The 25,081-nt window shown below is 41.5% G+C and overlaps 1 protein-coding gene across 2 annotated transcripts in view; it reads left to right on the top strand.

The window, feature by feature from the left end:
• APBA2 (amyloid beta precursor protein binding family A member 2) overlaps window positions 1–25,081 on the top strand; it is a 523,475-nt gene that overhangs the window by 314,018 nt on the left and 184,376 nt on the right. Inside the window, exon 6 of one of the 2 annotated variants that reach the window (XM_082254057.1) lies at window positions 362–397. The exons of the other annotated variant lie outside the window; for it this stretch is intronic. Coding sequence (XP_082110183.1) covers window positions 362–397 — 36 coding nt within the window. The remainder of the gene's footprint in view (window positions 1–361; window positions 398–25,081) is intronic. 2 annotated transcript variants of the gene reach the window in all.

Genomic DNA, 25,081 nt, shown 5'->3' with positions numbered 1-25,081 from the left:
TTTAAAGATTTTAGTTCATAAGTATTACCCTTGTTTTGTTACTATGATTATTCAATTTTCTTGGTTATACAGAGAAAAAGTATTTCTTTTGCTAAAGTGTCAGTCTAATGCAACAATTTGTAACCTTTGCTTAAATTGGCAAAAGTGTTAGCAGTGTGTTTGTAATGTCAGAGCTACATAAAATCATGCGGGGTGAAATGGTTTTGGTGTTATCACATTTTAGCAACATAACAGCTGATCTTTGTGTTGGCTTCCTTGTCAAATTCTTCGAAATGTACGCTAATAGATTACTCTTTTCTTTCTCTCTCTCTCTCTGTTCACACTCTCTTATTCTCTGTGACATGCGTTGCCATCTACTCAGAGGATGCAGAAGGCTGCTAAAATCAAGAAAAAAGCGGTGTGTGGAGCATTTCATATTTGTAATGAAATCCATTGCATTGCCTTTTTTCATTACATCAAAACCAAAAGTCATATGTTTTCACTGTTACACTTCATCATCTGGCTAATAAGACCATTGGTGTTTATCATTGCATGTGTCATATCATGCTAAAGTATTCCTTATTAACATTATTCTAGGGCAAAAATAATAATATTTTATTATGCTATTTTTTTTTATGACATTTATTTGTTTACCCATATACATATACCCCTTGGGTAATTTTGTTGAGCTTATTTAGTAAGGGAGTACAAAACACAACAATGATGTCCAGAGTGCTGTAACACACACTATCCAATTAGAGTTCAGATTATAACAGCCAGATCAGCTAGCAAAAGTTTGAATAATGTTTAATGGACTATTATGTATGTAGGCTGCATTCCAAAAATCTCTATAACTATAAGGAGAAAAAAAAAAAAAACAGAAGTATCCTACTAGATACTATATAGTATGCTTAACCACTTTACCACTGGAGGATTTTGCTGTCTTACGTCTGGGCCATTTTTTGCGATTCGGCGCTGTGCAACTTTAACTGACAATTGCGCGGTCGTGCGACACTGTACCAAAACAAAATTTACGTCCTTTTTTTCCCACAAACAGAGCTTTCTTTTGTTGGTATTTGATCACCTGTGCGATTTTTACTTTTTGCGCTATAAACAAAAATATAGCGTTTATTTTGAAAAAATAACAATATTTTTAACAATTTTTTATATGAAATTCCCCCCAAAAGAAATGTAAAAATCAAAATTTTTTTAAATTTTTGGCCAATTTGTTTTCTGCTACCTATGTTTGGTAAAAAAAATCACAATAAGCGTATTTTGATTGGTTTGCGCAAAAGTTATTGCGTTTACTAACTAAGGGAAAGATTTTTGTCATTTTTGGCGTTTTTTGTTTTAACGAGTAATGGCGGCGATCTGCGATTTTTTTTGCGGGACTGCGACATTGCGGCGGACAGATCGGACCCTTGACTGTCATTTTTGACACTTTTGGAGGTACCAGTGACATTACTGCAGTAATCAGTGCTATAAATATGCACTGTTACTGTAAAAAATGACACTGGCAGGGAAGGGGTTAATTTTATTGGAGGGGGAGGGGTTAATGTATGCCTGGTGCTTACTGACGTGTGTGGGGGGAGGTGACTGAGTGAGTCAGGGACAGATCGGATGTTCAGCTATGCTGAACCCTGCAATCTGTCACTCCCTGTCACTTAGGAGATCCGACCGCTCTGTTTACACAGGCGGGCGGATCTCCAAACTAAATTCCCCGACGATCGGGGAAGAGCAGCTGCGATCGCCGCCGCTCCTCCCCTGGCCTGACTCCCGCTGTGACTGAAAACAGCGGGAGCGCGCCTACAAGGGGAGGAGTCCAGCGACGTAGTACTATGTCGCTAGACGATAAAGAGCCACATTGCTGCAGTAGCAGCAATGTGAGCAGACGGCAAGTGGTTAAAGCAGAGTTCCGGCCTCGGAAACATTTTTTAGAAAAAAATACCCCCGGGACAGTCAGGGCTAGTGCATTCCATAATGGATAGCCTCTGAACTGTCCCGGGTCGCACTTACCTTTTAGAAGAAATACTTACCTTGAAAATTTCTTCTCCAGCCCTGCCATCTCAGGTGTGGGCAGCTTAAGCCAAGACGTCCTCTTCGGTGTCCTCCTCCGTGTCTTCTTCGTCCCAGAATGCCCTTCACCGGCCCCCGCCGTCACTTCCGGGGCAGGCGCATCATCCCTGCACAGCTTCTGGGCATGCCCAAAAGCTGTTTATCAGGGAATGACGCGCCTACACTGGAACTGACGAGCGGGGCCGGTGCAGGCGCATTGATTCCTGGGAGCGATGACGTTCAGCTCCCAGGAGTCATCGCAAGCAGGAAGTGACGGAGCGGGCGCCGCAGAGGGAGGAAGAAGAAGGAAGGTAAGTATACTTTCTTCAAAAACAAAGTAAGTAAACAAAAAAAAATCGGGACTATCTATTTATTTTTCAGGTTAATGTCAGCAAGCGGATGGCCCAAAGTCATTTTTGAGTCCGGAACTCCGCTTTAAACACTTGACCTCCAGAAGATTTACCCTCTTCAGGGCCAGGCCATTTTTTGCCGTGCAATTCTGTACCCAAATAAAATGTCCCTTTTTTCTCCAATTGGTGGTATTTGATCACCTCTGCTTTTTTTTAGGTTTTGTGTTAAAAAAAATAAATTTTTGAAAAAAAAACAAAAAAACAATTTTTTTTACGTTCTGCTATAAAACATATCCAATTAAAAAATATGAAGAAAAAAAAAATCAAATCTTCATAAATTTAGGCCAATATGTATTCTGCTGCATATTTTTGGTAAACAAAAAATTCCAATAAGCCTATATCGATTGGTTTGGATTTTTATGTATTTATTTATATTTTTTTACTAGTAATGACGGTGACCAGTGACTTACTGCGATGTTGTAGCAGACATTCGGACACTAACTGACAATTTTGACTTTTTTGGGGACCAGTGACACTAATAGAGTGATCAATGTAAAAAAATATGCACTGCCACTGTACTAATGACACTGGCTGGGAAGGGTTTAACATCAGGGGTGATCATAGGGTTAACTGTGTGCCTAGCCTGTGTTTTAGTACCATTTGGGAAGTGCTTTTACTAGGGGAAGACATGGATCCTAGTGCCTGCTTTGCAGAGACACAGGATCCATGCCTTTCCTCCTCCTCCTGTCAGAACAGCGATCTGCCTTGTTTACATAGTAAGACTGCCATTTTGCCTCTCTGGTCAATCATTGGCAGGTGCTGGGGGACATCGAATCCATGGTACCTGCCACTGGGCTCCCGCTGTGTTTGATCACAGTGGAAGTGAGCCGGTGCGCATGCGTGGCCCCTACCCAGAAGAGCCGGATCATGTGTATATACTTGATCCACCGCACAGCTGACGCTCTGTAGCAGCTACTATGGGGTGGACCTGAAGTGGTTAAATGCACAAATATGATACCATTGCTTGTCTTGTTGTTTACAGTTGGCAAGATATAAGGGCTTTGATAAGTGTAGTTACTGTGTAAAATATGACTGGCTTTGCAAGTTTAATCAGTGTTGAAGGTGATCCATCTCCGCCGAGAGTGTGGAAATGGTTATTGTCCCGTAACAATATACTTAACTAAATAACAACACAGGCTCATTTACGGTCCATTATGAAAAATGAAGTCATCATTTATTTTAAGTTGCTATAAATAAAAAGGTCATTGAAACACATTTTGCATGGTTGTGAAATATGATTCTTATATGACACTTCTGCTACTTTCAGGAACACAAGCTTTTACTTTAAATTTGTGTTTCATCCTAGGTAAAAGGAGACTTTATAATATACATTGTTATAATATTTGTATTAGAGGTGATGTTATATTTTCACATATTTTCTATTAAAGGAGTTGTAAAGTCAGAAGGTTTTTATCTTAAAGCGGAGTTCCACCCTGGGAATACTTTTTTTAATAAAAATACCCCCGGGACAGTCAGGGCTAGTACATTCCACAATGGCTAGCCTCTGATCTGTCCCGGGTTGCACTTATGCCCCGTACACACGTGCAGATTATCTGCAGACTTTTGTCTGCAGACTTACCTTTTCTATGTAGTGCAAGGGCCTGCCGAATTGCATACAAATAGGTTTGACCTCATATTATATGGTTTTGGTAAGTCTGCAGACAAAAGTCTGCAGATAATCTGCACGTGTGTATGGGACATTACCTTTTAGAAGAAATACTTACCTTGAAAATGTATTGTCCAGCGCTGCCATCTCAGGTGTGGGCAGCTTGAAGCCAGCGCCATCCTCTTCTGCGTCCTCTTCTGTCTTCTTCGGTCCCACGATGCACTGTACCGGCCCCGCCGTCACTTCCGGTGCTGCAGCGTCATCCCTGCACAGCTTCTGGGCATGCCCAGAAGCTGTTTAGCAAGGTATGACGGCGCCGGCACCGGAACTGACGTCGGGGTCGGTGCAGGCGCATTGATTCCTGGGAGTGATGACGTTCAGCTCCCAGGAATCATTGCAAGCCAGGAAGTGACGAATCGCCGTGGCCGCCGAGGGGTGGAAGAGGAAGTTAGGTGAGTATATTTTCTTCTAAACCAGGTAAGTAAAAAAAAAAAAAAATTATGATTATCCATTTGTTTTTCAGGTGACCCCGGGCATGAAGATGGAGGTAAGTTTTATTTTAGGGTGGAACTCCGCTTTAATGCATTCTATGAATGAACGGCAGCTCCATGTCTGAATGGATACACAGAGCTTCAGCTCAGCTCGGGTGCCCCCATAGCAAGCTGCTTGCTGTGGGGGCACTCAACAGAAGGGAGGGGCCAGGAACTCCAGCCATGAACTCAAGAAGAGGAGGATCGGGGCTGCCCTGTGCAAAACCAACTGCACAGAGGAGGTAAGTATTATATATTTTTTTATTATAATAGAAAAAAAAAAGAGAATTTACAATCATTTTAAAGTTTATGCACACTGAAAAATCAGTTTTTCATAATTTTTGGCATTATGCTTTACTGTAAACAGTTTTCTTAAGAAAATCATTTTATGTTGTACAGTTTTCTCTCTGAAGATCCTGCCAGTAAGAGTATTTCTTTTTTTCAGGCTGACACCACTAAGCCACTGGTTCATAAAAGAGCAGCAGTGTTGTCAGCCTGCTGTGTGCCATCCTTCACATGGCCAATGGGCTGTCGGTCCGGTGAGCACATGCCTCCTACAGACTTGATAGACAGCTCAGCAGCCAACTGAAGATGTGTGCATTGCAGGCTGACAACATTGCTACTGATTGTAAGCTTGTGGCTTAGTAATGTTAGTTGGAATGTTAGTGCTGTTGCTGGCAGGATCTCCAAGCTAGATAGTGTGCAACAGATTAACAAAAATAATTGATTAGGAGAACTGTGTACAGAGAGGCACGTGACATACTGAAAAAAAGAGTTTTGGTTTACATACATTTTCTCGATACAATTCAGGCGCTGGGGAAAAAAAGGTTTCAGCACCAAATGATGCTGATGTGACACGACCCCAGCCACACAAGCTTTATCGCCAAATCACCCTGCACAGACACAGTGTGAAATCACATCTTTGCACTTTAACCACTTAAGGAATCCCAATAAGTGTATATTGATTGCTTTGCGCAAAAGTTATCGCGTCTACAAACTTGGGGAAAGATTTATGCCATTTTTATTTATTTATTTTTTTACTAGTAATGGCGGCGATCTGCGACTTTTAGCGGGACAGCGACATTGCGGTGGACAGATTGGACCCCTAACTGACACTTTTGACACTTTTGGGGGTACCAGTGACATTACTACAGTAATCAGTGCTAAAAATATGCACTCTTACTGTACTAATGACACTGGCAGGGAAAGGTTTTACACCAGGGGCAATTAAAGGATTAAATGTGAGCCTAGGGGGTGCTTTCTAACTGTGTGGGGGATGTATCCACTGGATGAACAAAGAGACCTATGTTCCTAAACAGGAGGAACACAGGATCCCTATGTTCATCACTGACAGAACAGCGGTCTGCTGTGTTTACATTGGTAGACCGCAGTTCTGTCTCCATGGAGAGTGATCACCGGTGTCCGGCGGACATTGCGTCCACCGGCCCCGCTGATTGTCTCCCCCTGTGGCCAATCGGCTTGTGCGCATTCCTCAGGCAGTGCATGCGTGCCCCCCACTAACTGCTACAGGAAACGACGTACATGTATGTCATTACACTTAACAGAGCCGACCTGGCGCAGTATAATTACGGCCGCTGGTGGTAATTTACTCACGCACAGACTCATTTTGAGGCTGGCCAGTCAAGCAAATAGATTCTCTGTAGTTGCTTTTCCCATAGACCTTCTTAATGATATAATCTGCATGACCAGCCTGATATGTTACCTTACACACTTGACACTTCATTACCCATTTAGTGGTGGCCGATGATGCATAAACCGCCCCCTTCAACTGGAGACTCCATTCCCATGAGTAAGCTCCAGTGGGTGGGGTGAAACGCGTTGGGAGATGGCCTGGTGAAGGTCTAGGCTGAGACTGCCACTTATATACATACAGCAGGTCTTTTTCCCGGGATCTTCTGCACTTATCTCCTAAAAAGTGCAAGTTTAGGAGATATTCACAGTTCCTATAGGTAAGCCTTATAGACTTACCTGTCGGTATAAGCGGTAAAACAGAGTTTACTACCACTTTAAACATTTCTTAAGATGCCCAGTCTAAAGAACAAAAACAATGTCTGTTTTAAGCCGTTTAAGTGGATGGTGCCAGTCTGTAAAATATTTTATTTTGTATAGCTTGCTCTTTGTTTCACCAGTATCCCACAGTCTATGTATGATACTGTAGCTAGTTTAGTCTTAGGCTCCATTCACACCAATGCGTTTTTTCATGATTTTTTCCTTTTTGCAGAAATGCAGGACATTTTTTTTAACATGGGTTTCTATGGAACGTGCTAACATTAATGCATTTTTGTGCCTCTGCGCTTTTGGAAAGGGTCAGGGACTTTTCTACATGCAAAACGGTGATTTTTTTTTTACATTTTTGGTTAAATAGACTTCAATGGAGAAGCTGCAGAAAGGAATGTAGTGCGTTTTTGCCAAATTTTTACAGTGATTTTGCCGCGATTTGCATTTTTACATCTGCCCAACTACAAATTTTCGAAAAAACAAAAAAAGCATTAAAAATGCAAATCGCAGTACAATCATGGCAAAATCACGGTAAAAAACGTGGAAAGCACAGGAAAAAGCACTAAGGAAATGCTCAAAAGCAACATGCATAGGTGTGAATCGAACTTTAATGTCCATGCACACTGGCCTTAAAAAAACACCAGTTCGTTTGGCAGAAAAAACTCTCAAATGGAGTGTTTTTGTACAGTCATTTAGGAGTGTTTAGCATTATTTTCTGCCAGAAAACTCCTCTAAAAAACGCAAATCAGAGGCTTTTTTTCTTCCTGTTAAGTGCTGAGCTTAAAATATACCTCTAAATATCCTAATGTGCATGGACACATAGGATAGCATTAGTTGCTTCTACAGGCAAAACACAAAACCCCTGTGGAAGCAGAGTTTTTAAGCTCAGTGTGCATGGAGCCTTAACCTTCTTAGCGGTATTCCCGAGTGTGGCTCGGGGTTAAATTTCAGAGCCAAAAGCGGTAACCCCGAGCCACACTCGGGGTACCGCCAGAAGCATTGCTGGATCCTGTAAGAGAGGTTTCTTACCTTGTCACCGGGATCCAGCGATGTGTCTCGGCGGTGTATAGCGGCGGATCTTCCTCCCGATCCTCTCCGTGCCCCGGCTTCCGTCTCCTGCGACATGACGTTCGCAGGGGGGTGGAACCGGCGGAAAATTCAAATGTAAAAACACACCAAACACACTGATACCATTCAAAATAAAATAAAATCACATTAGTTTGCCCCCCAGTGCCCTTTCCTGCAGTTTTACTGTACTTTTTATGTAAATATATATATATATATTATATATATATACGTAATTCTTGTGAATGAGCAGCCCAAACCAACTGTATACATTATATATATATATATATATATATATATATATATATATATATATATATATATATTTATATATATATATAATATATGTATACATAATATATGTATACATACATATATATACTGTATATATATATATATATACATATATATAATAAATGTATACAGTTGGTTTGGGCTGCTTATTCACAAGAATTACCTGCAAAATAATGGTACCGCTTTCAGCACCTAAAATCCAAAAGAATCATACCGCCAGGGAGGTTAAGCCTCGTACACACGCGTCGAAAATCGGCAGGGAATTTTTGTCCGACGACCGATCTGCCGATTTTCGGCTTGTTAGTATGATGCTTCCGACAACCGACTCCGACTTTTCGGCCGAAAAGTGGTGTGCAGGCTATAAAATTTTTGTCCGCCGTCAAAACACGACTGATTTTCGTGCAGTCAGTACAGATTTCGACAGGGAAAAATCTAATGAGCAAGACTGGGCATGCTCAGAGAAGAAAGAACACAAAGAAAGCAAACCAACACATGACATCACTTCTGAAGTAGAATTTTGTCGGGCGAGAAAATTCGTGTGCAGTCTAGGCACATTCCAACCAACAAAACACCACTTTGGACAAAAGACGGACGATCGGTCGGCCGATAATTGTTGCGTGTGTACTAGGCTTTAACCTCCCTGGCATTAATCCCGAGTGTGGCTCGGGGTTAATTTTCAGTACCAAAAGTGGTAACCCTGAACCACATTCGGGGTTACGCTATAGTATTAGTGACACTTACCTTGTCCCTACGATCCCCTGATGTCCTCCCACTGTGTCCTCCGACCTCAGACCATCACACTACCACCACCATGTTTGACTGTTGGTTTGATGTTATTTTGATGAAATGCTGTGTTAGTTTTATGCCAGATGTAATGTGATGCACACCTTCCGAAAAGTTCAACTTTTTTCTCATCAGTCCACAAAATATTTGCCCAAAAGTCTTGGGGATAATCACAATGTTATTTGTCAAATGTGAGACGAGCCTTTGTGTTCTTTTCATTTTCGGTCAGCAGTGGCTTTCGCCCTGGAACACTCCCATGGATGCCATTTTTGCCCAGTCTCTTTTTTATTGTTGAATCATGAACACTGACCTTAACTAAGCCAAATGAGGCCTGTAGTTCTTTGGATGTTGTTCTGGGTTCTTTTATGACCTCCTGCACGAGTTGTCGTCGTGCACTTGGGAGTAATGTTGGTAGTTCAGGCCACTCCTGGGAAGGTTCACCACTGTTCAAAGTTTTCTCCATTTGTGGATAATGGCTCTCATTGTGGTTCGCTGGAGCCCCAAAGCCTTATAAATGGCTTTGTAACCCATTCCAGACAGATACTTTGTTTCTGATCTGTTCTTGAATTTTTTTAGATCACAGCATGTGTAGCTTTTTAACCACTTAAGCCCCGGAAGATTTTACCCCCTTCCTGACCAGGGGGTATTTTGCGATTCGGCACTGTGTGACTTTAACGTAGAATTGCGCGGTCGTGCGACGCTGTACCTAAACGAATTTGACGTCCTTTTTTTCCCACAAACAGAGCTTTCTTTTGGTGGTCTTTGATCACCTGTGCGATTTTTTGATCATGCGCTATAAACAAAAAAAGAGCGTCAATTTTGCAAAAATAGCAATATTTTTCACATTTATTTATATGAAATTCCCCCAAAAAAAATGTAAAAATCAAAATGTTTTAACATTTTCGGCCAATTTGTTTTATGCTACATATGTTTGGTAAAAAGAATTGCAAAAAGCGTATTTTGATTGGTTTGCGCAAAAGTTATCGCGTTTACTAACAAAGGGAAAGATTTTTGTCATTTTTGTTGTTTTTTTTAACGCGTAATGGCGGCGATCTGCGATTTTTTTTGCGGGACTGCGACATTGCGGCGGACAGATCGGACCCTTGACTGACATTTTTGACACTTTTGGGGTTACCAGTGACATTACTGCAGTAATCAGTGCTGTACATATGCACTGTTACTGCAAAATTACACTGGTACTGAAGGGGTTAACTTTATTTGAGAGGGAGGGGCTGTGTGTGTCCCTAGGGGCGTGATTCTAACTGTGATTGGCTGTGGCTTGGGCTGTAGGAACAATGATCAACGGTCCTACATAGTAGAGCCATGTGATTGTTGTTTCTACACAGGGGAGAATGACAGGCGGCTTGCTTACACTAGCCGCCTGACTTTCTCCCTCTGCAGCTGCGATCGCAGAGTGACCAGCGGACATCGGGTCCGCCGGTCACACGCGCGGGGGGGTCCGTGACCACGCGGGAGCGCACCTCCGGGGGCGCGCGCTCGCTCCCTAGACCCTCACAGGCTAGCGACGTAGATCTACATCACTTTGCCTGTGAGGGGCTGACTGCCGAAGTAAATCGTCGTTAGGCAGTCGGCAAGTGGTTAAAATCTTTTAGTGTGCTTCACTTTATCAGACAGCTTCTATGTAAGGCCAAGCAGGTTTGAACATCTTTTTCCCCATAATAAATTAAATAATCATTTAAAAACTTCAGTTTGTATTTACTTGATTTATCTTTGTGTAATATTACAATTTGTTTGATGATCCAAATCATTTAAGTGTGAAAAATATGCAAAGAATAAAAAAGCACTGTATATACCTGTTGAAATCATTGACTCACACACTGATTTTTTAAAGTCCTGCCTATTTATTTTCTATAATGCCTAATATGACCTGTATACACCAGTACATATTGATTGTGTGTACTATACCACCATCCCAGCAGACACACAAATTCGAGGATGCGTTTTTATTCCAGTGTGTTTGTCTGATGATGTGTTGAGATGTAGATTAATGCAGTAATGCATGACTTCCTAATAGAGATAAAAGTTTTATGTGTCACTATGACTACAACTGAGCTGTCATTTTTATTGTCGTTCACAAAATTGCTGCTTGATAGCTATAGATCAAAAGACAATGCCATGATCAAATGATGCCCCTTCCACACCAGATAGATTTCTTGTTCCTCTGATCTGTAGCTATAGAGTATATTTATCAATGGGTAAAATCATGATTTTTATACTAATCTTCATCGTTAATTGCCTTTTTTATGGACTTATCAAAAAGTATAAAATAACAATGTCAATATATTCTAGGAAAACTTCAAAGTGCATTGGTTTGGAATTTTCCCTATTTGCTGCCTGATGGAAAATAGACTTATTTACACATGTAGCACCCTACAGGTAGGTGCTAGGTAAAGGTATAGCGGGCTATGTCTGCCCAACAGCAGGGCTGTGATTTATTTAGTCAGGGTGTCATGCTTTCCATGTGTGCCTGCTGAAAGGGGAGTATCCCCACTTGCTCCTGTGAGAGGTTTCTCATAGGACGGTGGAGGAAACCCAATCAGGGGACACATCCAGGCTTGTAACTACCCCAGAAGGCAGATTGTGCTGCAAGGGATTCTGGGAGTGGGTATAAGTTTGGGGGTGGCACATGACACAATGTCTTTGGCGGGAGCAGAGTCCCAGGATGGAGAGTGCGGCGTCTCTCCTCCTGTCTGAGGAAAGAGGATGTCTCGAGGTGTCGCCTGAGAATCCAGAGAGTGCTGAGTTGAGCTCAGGGGATCCGGTGTGCCGAGAACCTGTGGAGAGAGAGAGGGGTTTAGTCCCAGGAAAGCCTACACAGGTCGTAAGTACTGAGGATTGCCCCTGGGGATCTGCCAGAGTTAAAGGGGACCACTCCGGAAGAGGTTCTGGGATCCAGTGCCAGCTAGCGGAAAGGGGGTACCTAGGCTGAGGACCCTGAAGTTACAGAGGGGGGTACATAGACAGTGAACCCCGAAGGAATCAAGGTTTAAGGGGGCACCTACTATTGGGCCCTGAATTGTACAGAGAGCGTGCCATTTGGGATTTACAGTTCTACAACATACTACCTCAAGCCAGAGCAAGGCGGGAGGGAAGTATTCAGTGACTTGTTGCAGTGTAAGTGCAGTGTCGAAGGTTCTACAATTTCACAGTCCTGGATCTTTTGGACTTTAAGTCAAGGATTCAGCACTTCTATTAAGCTACAGAGTATAGAGTTAGTGAGCGTTGGCTGGCGCCGGCTGGCGTCAAGGAAGCGCCTGCGGGCATTTTTCAGGAGCCAACTCCCAAGTGTACATAGTTGAAGCCTAAAGGAGTATCCCACTCATCCCCATCTCCCATCCCCTTTATCTACAATAAAACAACAAACCAAGATGCCGGAATTGTCCATGTCTCAGTCGCGACATCCAGGGCCGCAGCTCACATGGGCTGGAAAGGTAACCGGTAACAATGGCAGACCCACATCAGGCCACAGGCCTGGAAAACCTGCTACACACATAAAGGTAATAAAGACATGTATTTATCAAGAGATGTGTTTTTTCAAAGCGGTCAAAACAAAAATGTCACCTTTTCAAAGTGGTCAGCATGGCTAGTTAACTGTAGCTTTTCCCTTCTAATAGTTGGCTTTTTTTGGTTTGTTTTCCCCATTATATGAAGTCACCTCTTACTACTTCAGCAGGAGCCCTCTTATGTCCTTACCAGACCTGTCTTTAAGCATTTCTGAAGTAACAATTCAAATCAATCCCTGAAAAATGTCCTCGGATTCTAGGTCCAAACTTGAGTTGAAACATTCCACCCCTTACTTTACTAAGTCCCACCCTCTGTCATTCAACTATTAATGTCAAGGTATTGCTGAGCGGCTGTAGTTCTAGCTTTTGACACTTTAATGCCAGAGGGCAGGACATAACACTCAGGTGGTGGGGCTTAACCACTTGCCGCCAAATCATGTACCTGGTACATCATTTGACTTCAAGTGGTCAAATGTTTTTTAGAGCCAACGGTCGACCCTTTTGTAATAATAACTGGAGTGGCTAACCAGCTGCTTGGTTGTTATTACAGGCAGTAAAAGGGGACACCTCCCCTCTCCCACCGCCTCCTGAGGCTCACTTAGGCTCTTTCGTCCCACCGGGAGACCCGAGCTACTAGCCAGCACGTCCCCCAGCTAGTCGGAGACCTGAAAAAAGCTGGGATCGGTAACCCGGAAGCAATGACATTACATCACTTTTGGTTTACCGGAATCTTAACGGGTCATTTTAAAAAAATCTAAAGTATTCAAAAGTGCTGATCTTTTACCATTTTTAATGCTTTCAAGTGCAAAGGAGGGATTTGGGTTCTTGAAGACCCCAGATCCCTCCATTAAGAGTACCTGTCACATGTCTATTGCTGTCACAAGGATGTTTACATTTACAAGGATGTTCCTGGCCCTCCTACCAGTTTGTTTCCCCTTATAAGACATGCGCAGTGCAGACTGCATTGCCTGAGCAACATCCTAGTTCTTTGAGTTCCTGTTTGCCTAGTATTAAATGTATCCGGTGTCTGACCTCCTATGTCCCGACCGTAAAGAGCTCACTACCATAGAAACCTGACAATCTCAGTGGCTAAAGTGCACTTTTTGCTTCCAGACCTTGGAAGGGGGAAGGAAGAAGACACTCACTTCTGTTGGTCTTCTCCTCAGGTGATGTAGATATATAAATGCTGTCTATAATAAAGCCTAAGGAGGAGATAGGGGAAGCAGCAGTGAAGAGGAGGGTTCTCAGTGGTGACAAATCTGAGAACTCTATAGCACCACCTATATAAACTGCTTATTCTGATTTCAGTTCACATTATACGCTTCTCACTGTGTGCATTAGAAGCTGCAGCAAGTCAGACAGAGCCTGCCTCGTTTCCTGGCTGGAAGACATCTAGTATCCTCTAGCCTTATACTCCCTGGCCTTATTGTCCTTGTCTCACCACTGTTATTTATTGTGTTTCTGTACTTTTAATCATGGATACTTAAGCTGGCCATTAACCTCCCTGGCGGTATGATTCTTTTGGATTTTAGGTGCTGAAAGCGGTACCATTATTTTAGGTGCTGAAAGCATGTAATTCTTGTGAATGAGCAGCCCAAACCAACTGTATACATTTATTATACATATTATATATATATATATATATATATATATATATATATATATATATGTATGTATACATATATTATATATATATTATATGTATATATATATATATATATATATTATATATATATATATATATACGTATATATATATATATATATATATATATATATATATAATGTATACAGTTGGTTTGGGCTGCTCATTCACAAGAATTACGTATATATATATATATATATATATATACACGTGTATATATATATATATATATATATATAATATGTGTGTGTGTGTATATATATATATATATATATATATATATATATATATATATATATGTATATTTGTATATATATACGTATATATATATATATATACTGTATATATATGTATATATATATATATATATATATACATATATTTACATAAAAAGTACAGTAAAACTGCAGGAAAGGGCACTGGGGGGTAATGTAATGTGATTTTATTTTTTTTTTAACGATATCAGTGTGTTTGGTGCATTTTACATTCGAATTTGCCGCCGGTTCCACCCCCCGGCGGACGTCACGTCGCCGGAGACGGAAGCCGGGGCTCGCAGACGATCGGGAGGAAGCTCCGCCGCCGTACACCGCTCGCAGTCTTCGCTGGATCCCGGAGAAAAGGTAAGTAAAACCTCCTCCAGCATCCAGCGATCTTCTTAGCGCTACCCCGAGTGTGACTCGGGGTTACCGCTTTTGGCACTAAAATCTTACCCCGAGTCACACTCGGGAATACCGCTAGGAAGGTTAATGGATGGGACCGGACCCATTTTGATCCTTTTATCACTGTTCCCATTGAATAGCAGTCAATCTAAGGGCAGCCTTCTCTCAAACAGTGCCAATCAGTTTATCCTGCTGACAGCGGGGGATTCCCCCCTGTCAGGATACAATGACACAAAGCAGAGAGTTCCCTCGTTCATCCTGAATGCATGGAGGGGGAATCGGTTTGTCTGTTGTTTTTTTTTTTTTTTTTTTATCAGCCAGGTAGCAACATCTAAGCAGATTAAGCATCAAGTTAAACATTTACAAATGGCAAACTGCATTTAAAATATGTGTTTTTAGTTTTTATGATGTAGCACTGGTACATTATTAAAAATACCATCTACAGTGGATATCAAAACTGTACACCTGTTAAAATGTCAGGTTTCTGTGATGTAAAAAAAATGAGACAAAGATAAATCATTTCAGAACTTTTTCCACCTTTAATGTGACCTATAAACTGTACAACTCGGTTGAACAACAAACTGAAATATTTTAGCTGGATAGAAGTAAAAATAAAAACCTAAAAAAATATGATTAGATAAGTGTGCACACCCTTAACCACTTAAGCCCCGGAAGATTTTACCCCCTTCCTGACCAGGGCCTATTTTGCTATTCGGCACTGCGTTGCTTTAACGGACAATTGCGTGGTCGTGCGACGCTGTACCTAAGCAAATTTGACGTCCTTTTTTCCCCATAAACAGAGCTTTCTTTTGGAGGTATTTGATCACCTGTGCGATTTTTTGATCATGCGCTATAAACAAAAAAAGAGCGTCAATTTTGCAAAAATAACAATATTTTTGAAATTTTTTTATATGAAATTCCCCAAAAAAATGTAAAAATCAAAATTTTTTAACATTTTAGGCCAATTTGTTTTCTGCTACATATGTTTGGTAAAAAAAAATTGCAAAAAGCGTATTTTGATTGGTTTGCGCAAAAGTTATTGCGTTTACTAACTAAGGGAAAGATTTTTGTTGTTTTTTTTTAACGAGTAATGTCGGCGATCTGCGTTTTTTTTTGCGGGACTGCGACATTGCGGCGGACAGATGGGACCCTTGACTGACATTTTTGACACTTTTGGGGTTACCAGTGACATTACTACAGTAATCAGTGCTATACATATGCACTGTTATTGTAAAAATGACACTGGGAGGGAAGGGGTTAACTTTATTTGAGAGGGAGGGGTTAAGTGTGTCCCTAGGGGCGTGTTTCTAACTGTGATTGGATGTGGCTACTTGTGTAAGAACAAAGATCAACGGTCCTACATAGTAGAACCGTATGATCTTCATTCTTACACAGGGGAGAATGACAGGCGGCTGTGTTTACATTAGCCGCCTGCCTTTCTCCCGCTCTAACGGACGATCCTGAGTGCCCGGCGGACATCGGGTCCGCCGGGCACACGCGCGGGGGGTCCGTGAGCGAGCGGGAGTGGGAGCGCGCCTCCGGCGGCGCGCGCTCGCTCCCCAGAGCCTCACAGGCTAGCGACGTAGACCTACGTCACTTTGCCTGTGAGGGGCTGACTGCCGACGTAAATCTATGTTAGGCAGTCGGCAAGTGGTTAAACTAATACTTTGATGAAGCACCTTTTGATTTTATTAGAGCACTCAGTCTTTTTGGGTATAAATCTATTAACATGGCACATCTTGACTTGGCAATATTTTCCCGCTCTTCTTTGCAAAAACACTCCAAGTCTGTCAGATTGGGAGGACATCTCCTGTGCACAGCCCTCTTCAGATCACCCCACCGATTTTCAATTGGATTCAGGTCTGGGCTCTGGCTGGGCCATTCCAAAACTTTAATCTTCTTCTGGTGAAGTCATTCCTTTGTTGATTTACATGTATGCTTTGAGTCGTTGTTATGCTGAAAGATGAAGTTCCTCTTCATGTTCAGCTTTCTAGTAGAAGCCTGAAGGTTTTCTGCCAATATTGACTGGTATTTGGAACTGTTCATAATCCTCTCTACCTTGACTAAGGCCCCTGTTCCAGCTGAAGAAAAACAGCCCTAAAGCGTGATGCTGCCACCACCATGCTTCACTGTGGGTATGGTGTTCTTTTGGTGATGGGCAGTGTTGTTTTTGAGCCAAACATATCTTTTGGAATTATGGCCAAAAAGTTTAACCGTGGTTTCATCAGACCAGAACACATTTTACTACATGCTTTTGGGAGACTTCAGATGTGTTTTTGCTAAATTTAGGCGGGCTTGGATATTTTTCTTCGTAAGAAAAGGCTTCCCTCTTGCCACTCTACCCCATAGTCCAGACATATGAAGAATACGGGAGATTGTTGTCCCTGTTGTGATGTACCACACAGCCAGTACTTGCCAGACATTCCTGCAGCTCCTTTAATGTTGTTGTAAGCCTCTTGGAAGCCTCCCTGAGCAGTTTTCTTTTCGTCTTTTCATCAATTTTGGAGAGATATCCAGTTCTTGGTAATGTCACTGTTGTGCCATATTTTCTTCACTTGATGATGACTGTCTTCACTGTATTTCATGGTGTATCTAATGCCTTGGAAATTCCTTTGTACACTTCTCCTGACTGATATGTTTTAACAATGAGATCCCTCTGATGCTTTGGAAGCTCTCTGTGGACCATGACTTTTTATGTAGGACGTGACTAAGAAATTGTCAGAAAAGACTTACTAGAACAGCTGAACTTTATTTGGGGTTAATCAGAGGCACTTTACATGATGGCAGATGTTATTTTTACTTCCCCCTAAAAGATTTCAGTTTGTTTTTGAATTGAATTGTACAGTTTATAGGTCACATTAAAGGTGGAAAAAGTTCTGAAATAATTTATCTTTGTCTCATTTTTTTACATCACAGAAATCGACATTTTAACAGGGATGTGTAGACTTTTTATATCTACTGTAGGTCTGCTTTAATTGTTGTGATACAATATAAAAAAAACCTTCAAAATGTTAAATATGCTGTGCAAATAAAATGGTAAAAACTGAAATCAATTAATTAATCAATTAATTTAAATTCCTTGTTGTAACACTGCAGGAAGTGGCTGGGGGTGAATACTTCCTATAAATCAGGGTAACAGCTTGAAGCATAGTTTACTTCTTATAACATTAGATTTTCTTGTATGGAATATGCAAATGCTTGAGAAAGCAATAGAGCCAGTATTGTAGCACCACATCCTAAGTAACAAAGTTAGTCAAAAAACTGAGAGACACTGTGGACTTTTGAGGTGCTGAAGGATAAAAGACTAAACAGACTTAAAGTGATTGTACACGATCACCTTGTAAAACAATACATAGTTACCTAGTTACATAGTAGGTAAAGTTGAATAAAGACAATAGTCCATCCATTTCAACCTGTGTAGGTGTACGTTTGTCATCCTTATTGTCCTGACAGTGAATAACCCCCTTTGCAGCTTAAGGTTAAACCACTTCTCCTTCAATCTCATTGTGTGGCCTTATGTCCTTATACACTCCCTGAGACAAAATATTTTTTTTTCCTTCGCTGGGAACATCCGTTGAGGTATTTGTAAATTGCTATCATGTCCCCTCTCAAGCTTCTCTTCTCCAGCAAAAATAAATGTTGTGCTTGTAGTCGTTCCTCGTAGTTGAGGTCCTCCAGTCCCCTTATTAATTTTGTTGCCCTTCTCTGGACTCTCTCCAGCCCCAGCACCTCCTTTCTGAGGAATGGTGACCAGAACTGAACAGAATACGCCAGATGTAGCTGAACCAGAGTTTTATAAAGTGTCAGGATTATAGTTTTATCTCTGGTGTATATCCCCTTGTAGCAGGTTTTCTATGCCTTGAGCCTAAGGTGGGTCTGCCATTGTTACCGGTAACACTCTAAGCCCATTTGAGCTGTGAACACAGGTGTGAGAACTGAGACAAGGACCAGTCCAGCATCTTTGGTTTGTTTGTTTTATTGTAGCTAGGGGGATGGGAGAAGGGAATAAGTGGGATACTCCTCTGGCTCAACTAGGTACATTTTTGGGACTCTTCTAGAACAATGCCTGTTAGCGCTGTCTTGATGCCAGCCGACACTAGCCAACACTTCCTGACGCTTGAATATACTGTATCACTGAAAATTGTGCTGGAATCTCGACTTTAATTCAGAAGATCCAGTACTGTAGACTACTTGACTTCTGACACTGCTTTGCTCAAAAGTCACTGAACAGCTCCCTCCAGCTCTGCACTAGCTTGAGGTAGCTCTTTGTAAATTCCTGTGCTGCTGCAACTCTCAACCTGTACACTCCACACTGCACAATGACTCTTCAGGGCCCAAACTGCGGGCGCCCCATTTAACACTTTCAGGGTCCTCAACTTAGGTACCCCCTCTAACACTTCAGGGTCCTCCGACCGGGCACCCCCTTTACCGCTAGCTGACTCTTGGATCCCAGAACCTTCTCCGCAGTGGTCCCCTCTGACACTAGGCAGACCCCCAGAGACAATCCACAGTACTCACGACCTTTGTAGGCTTTCCTGGGACTGGACCCCTCTCTCTCTCCGCTGGTTCTTGGCACACCGGATCCCCTTCAGCTCAACTCAACACCCTCTGAATTCTCAGGCAGCACCCAGAAATATGCACTTCCTCTGACAGGAGGAGAGACAGCCGTACTCTCCCTCTTGGGACTCTGCTTCCCGCCAAAGACGCTGAGTCATGCACTCCCCTCAAACTTATACCTACTCCCAGAATCCTCTGCGGCAGAATCTGCCTTCTGGGGTAGTTACAAGCCTGAATGTGTCCCTGATTGGGTTTCCTCCACTGCCCTATGAGAAACCTCTCACAGAGTCAGTGGGGAGACTCCCCCCTCAGCAGACACACCTGAAAGCCATGACACCCTGACCAAAAATAAATCAAGGCCCTGCTGTTAGGCAGACAAGGCCCACTATGCATTTACGTAGCACCTACCTGTAGGGTGCTACACCATTTTTTATGCATGCTAATATTCTGCCAGCTTTGCTAGCTGCAGCTTGACATTACATGCTATTGCTCAGTTTGTCTTCTAATAGGACCCTACAGATCTTTCTCCATCCTTAAATTTCCCCAGTTTAACTGAATTGAATTGAATTACATTCAGTTTAAAATAGAAATGAAAGGCAAAACATTAGTGTATAGATATAAAAAAAACAAAAAACAACATTATGAATACCTTTTTTCCTTTTGTTATAAGTGATCACATTCCCTCTGTTAACTTTAATTAAAAACTTGTTGCGCTAACAATATAAAGTGCATAAATTCAATCAAGTAAGAAATTCCCTCTGTTATCTCTGTTCTCAACTGCATAAAAGCTGGTGGGAGGAGAAGCAACACACACTGAGCTTCCCAGTGAAAGGTTGTGCAAGGGAGGAATGTCAGGACCGGTCTTATCATTGGAAGAATGCAGGCTGAGTTCCCAGCATAGTGGGAAGAACTGACCATGGTGTGTTCTGCTTAGTGTGGTCAGTTTTTAATAGGAAAGCAGAGGGACTGACAGGAGCACCAGAGATTTCACACAAAGCAGTCAATACAAAGAGAACAGGAGACTTTTCATACAAGTACATGGTACAGTAGGCACATATCAGGAATATGGAATGTTTGGGTAAAAAAACACTTTAACATACTTTCAGCCCCTGAAAGGCATCAAGGCTTTTGGGGACCCCATATTTATGTAACTATGGCATAAAGATGGATACAATGTGACATATGCAATTTTGGTAAAATAGGGGTGTCCCAGATAAAGTCAGGCAGGTACAAATGGTCAAGATATATTTTTAGTAGATGTTGCTTATGTATGCTTTTAATTGATTTTTTGTTAGTACGTTTTGTTAAAACACATTTTTTTTTTCTAAAATATTTTATTGAATAACATAAGAAGAGTCATACAGCAAGGCAAAGTGAACAATCAGGAGATAACATAGCAATCAAATAAACATTTGAACATGGAAACCTGACATGTCAGAGAGAACATTAACCACTTTACCACCGGAGGATTTTGCTGTCTTACGTCCAGGCCACTTTTTGCGATTCGGCATTGTGCGACTTTAACTGACAATTGCGCGGTCATGCAACGCCATACCCGAACGAAATTTATGTCCTTTTTTTCCCACAAATAGAGCTTTCTTTTGGTATTTGATCACCTGTGCGATTTTTACTTTTTGCGCTATAAACAAAAAAAGAGCGACAAGTTTGAAAAAATAACAATATTTTTCACATTTTTTTATATGAAATTCCCCCCCAAAAAATGTAAAAATAAAAAGTTTTATCATTTTAGGCCAATTTGTTTTCTGCTATATATTTTTGGTAAAAAAAATCGCAATAAGCGTATTTTGATTGGTTTGCGCAAAAGTTATTGCGTTTACTAACTAAGGGAAAGATTTCTGTAATTTTTGGTGTTTTTTTTTTTAACGAGTAATGGCGGCGATCTGCGATTTTTTTTGCGGGACTGCGACATTGCGGCGGACAGATCAGACCCTTGACTGACATTTTTGACACTTTTGGGGGTACCAGTGACATTACTACAGTCATCAGTGCTATAAATATGCACTGTTACTGTAAAAATGACACTGGCAGGGAAGGGGTTCATTTTATTGGAGAGGGAGGGGTTAATGTATGCCTGGTGCTTACTGACATGTGTGGGGGGAGGTGACTGAGTGACAGAAGGACAGATCGCAGGTTCAGCTATGCTGAACCCTGTAATCTGACCCTGCCTGTCACTTAGGAGATCTGCCCGCTTTGATTACACAAGCGGGTGGATCTCCAGACCCGCTGCTCCTCCCCTGGCCCGACTCCCGCTGTGACTGAATACAGCGGGAGCGAGCCTCCGGCAGCGCGCGCGCACCGCCGAGAAGGGGGAGTGTCTGCCGATGTAGGTCTACGTCGTCAGACCTACAAGAGCCACTTTGCCGCAGTAGAGCTCTAGTGAGCAGCGGTAAAGTGGTTAAATTGGTAGGTCAAAATAAGGTGCGGTGATCAAGGGGTAGATATGAGACCAAAAAGTAAACACACTATTTAGTCCGTTATATTTCAGCACCTGAAAAGTCCAGTGTCTCTCAGTTTTTTAAAATTTGCAAATGTGTGGATAAGCTGTTTTAATTCTTTTGATGAAACTCTGAAATCCAGTCTAGATGTTTTATCGAATGAAATTAAATATTTGATTACCTGTACACTGCTGTAATGGTAGCATATTTGTCTTCCTGCTGTAACATTTGTGAATATTGCATTAAGCTCTATACATTATATCTACATGGACTAATTTGTCAAAGGTTATGAATATGAGAAAATCAAGAACTCAGATCTACTTAAACTATTCTTAGTTTATATGGTATATTTCTGTTCTATCACAGTACCATCTCCATGGATTTATTGACTATCCACTCTGCGCAGAGTTAAGAAAAATTGCATAACATGTCTCATTAATGAGAGGAGCCAGAGGGCACTGATTACCTATTCCAGTGCTATCTCTCTGGGGCCATGTCTCTGTATCTGCTGCACTTTCTGCTCCAAGAACAATTATGATGTTTATGGTTATACTGTGTATAGGTATAAGTATATACTGTGTGTGTATATATATATATATATATATATATATATATACATTTTAGGGAACCTGAATCACATTAGGTGATAATAGCAGACAAAACAGAGTCGCTACATTTTACAGTACTGTGTAAAAAGTTTTGGGCCGGTGTGAAGAAATGCTGTAAAGTAAGAATGCTTTCAAAAATACAGTTGTGCTCATACGTTTACATACCTTGGCAGAATTTATGATTTCTTGGCCATTTTTCAGAGAATATGAATGATAACACAAAATGTTTTCTTTCACCCATGGTTAGTGTTTGGCTGAAGCCATTTATTATCATTCAACAGTGTTTACTCTTTTTAAATCTTAATGACAACAGAAACTACCCAAATGACCCTGATCAAAAGTTTACATACCCCAGTTCCTAATACCGTGTATTGCTCCCTGTAACATCAATGACAGCTTGAAGTCTTTTGTGGTATTTGTGGATGAGGCTCTTTATCTTCTCAGATGGTAAAGCTGCCCATTCTTTCTGGCAAAAAGTCTCCACTTCCTGTAAATTCGTGGGCTGTCTTGCATGAACTGCACGTTTGAGATCTCCCCAGAATGGTTCAATGATATTGAGGTCAGGAGACTGAGATGGCCACTCCAGAACCTTCACTTTATTCTGCTGTAGCCAATGACAGGTCAAATTGGCCTTGTGTTTAGGATCATTGTCATGTTGGAATGTTCAAATACGTCCCAAGAGCAGCTTCCGGGCTGATGAATGCAAATTTTCCTCCAGTATTTTCTGATTACATACTGCATTCATCTTGCTATCAATTCTGACCAAATTTCCTGTGCCTTTGTAGCTCACACATCCCCAAAACATCAGCGATCCACCTCCGTGTTTCACAGTAGGAATGGTTTACTTTTCATCATAGGCTTGTTGACTCCTCTCCAAATGTAGCATTTATGGTTGTGGCCAAAAAGCTCAATTTTGGTCTCATCACTCCAAATGACTGTGCCAGAAGGTTCGAGGCTTGTCTCTGTGCTGTTTGGTGTATTGTAAGTTGGATACTTTGTGGCATTTGCATAGTAATGGCTTTCTTCTGGCGATTCGACCAAGCCCATCTTTCTTCAAGTCCCTCCTTATTGTGCATCTTGAAACAGCCACACCACATGTTTTCAGAGAGTTATTTGTGTGTTTTTCTTTGCATCCCTGAACAATTTTCCTGGCAGTTGTGGCTGAAATCTTAGTTGGTCTAACCTGACCGTGGTTTGGTTTCAACAGAACCCCTCATTTTCCACTTCTTGATTAGAGTTTGAACACTGCTGATTGGCATTCTCAATTCCTTGGATACCTTTTTTATATCCCTTTCCTGTTTTAAAAAGTTCAAGTACTTTTTCCCGCAGATACTTTGACAATTCTTTTGCTTTCCCCATGACTCAAAATCTAGAAACGTCAGTGCAGCACTGGATGAAAGATGCAAGGGTCTGTCAGTAGTCCAGAAACTCACTGACCTTTTATACACACACACTAGTTACAAGCAAATAGATCACAGGTGAGGATGGTTACCTTTAATAGCCATTCAAACCCCTTTGTGTCAACTTGTGTGCATGTTATCAGGCCAAAATCACCAGGGTATGTATACTTTTGATCAGGGTCATTTGGGTAGTTTCTGTTATCATCATGATTTAAAAAGAGTAAACACAGTTGATTGATAATAAATGGCTTCGGCCAAACACTAACCATGAGTGAAAGAAACATTTTTGTGTTATCATTCATATTCTCTGAAAAATGGCCACGAAATGATAAATTCTGCCAGGGTATGTAAACTTATGAGCACAACTATACAAAATTTAATTGATTATTTCTTATAAATTTACAAAATGCAATGTGAGTGAACAGAACACAAATCTAAATCAAATCAATATTTAGTGGGACTACCCTTTGGCTTTAAATCAGCATCAATTCTTTCACTTGTACAATTGCACAAAGTCAGGGATTTTGTAGGATTAGAGTCAGGTGTATGATTAACCAAATATAGCAATGATCATCAATTTCATATGTAGGTTGAAACAGTCATTAACTGCAACAGAAACAGCTGTGTAAGAGGCTAAAAACTGGATGAGGAACAGCCAAACACTGGTACTAAGGTGAGGTTGTGGATGTCAGTTTCATGTCACAGGTCAAACACCATGGCAAGACTAAGCACAGCAACAGGACACAAGGTTATATTGCATTAGCCAGGCCTCTCCCTGGTAAAAATGTCAAAGCAAACTGGGATTTCAAGATGTGCTGTTCAAGCTCTTTGGAAGAACCACAGAGAAACAGGCAACGTTATAGATCATACAGGCAGTGGTCAGCCAAGGAAACCTAACGCAGCAGATGCAAGACACATGATGCTTATTTATTTTTATCAATGGAAGATGTCCAGCAGTGCCATCAGCACAGAACTGGTGGAAACCAGTGGGACTCTGGTACACCCATCTAATTTTCAGAGAAGTCTGGCCAGAAGTAGTCTTCATGAAAGAATTGTGGCCAAATAGCCATACATCTGACGTGGAAACATGGCTAAGTGATTCAACTATGCACAAAAACAAAGGAACTGTGGTGCAGAAAAATGGCAGCAGTGTTCTGGACTGATGAATCAAAAGTTGAAATATTTGGCTGGAGCAGGAGGCAATTTTTTTGACGAAAGGCTGAAGAGCAGTACAATAATGAGTGCGGCATGATAGAGGTTCCTTGCAAATTTGGGACACATTTCTGCAAATGGAGTTGGCGATTTGGTCAGGATCAATGGTGTCCTCAATGCTGAGAAATACAAGCAGATACTTTTCCATCATGCTATACCACCAGGGAGGAGTGTGACTCGCCCCAAATATTCTGCAGCAGGACAACGATCTGAAACATACAGCCTGTGTCATTAAGAGCTATCTTCGGTGTAAAGAAGCACAAGGAGCCCTGGAAGTGAT

Source organism: Pelophylax lessonae, assembly GCF_965119305.1.
Source record: "Pelophylax lessonae genome assembly, chromosome: 4".
NCBI classification, from domain to species: Eukaryota; Metazoa; Chordata; class Amphibia; order Anura; family Ranidae; genus Pelophylax; species Pelophylax lessonae.
The sequence above is the reverse complement of the archived record's forward strand: the minus strand, read 5'-3'. Positions and strand labels throughout refer to the sequence as shown.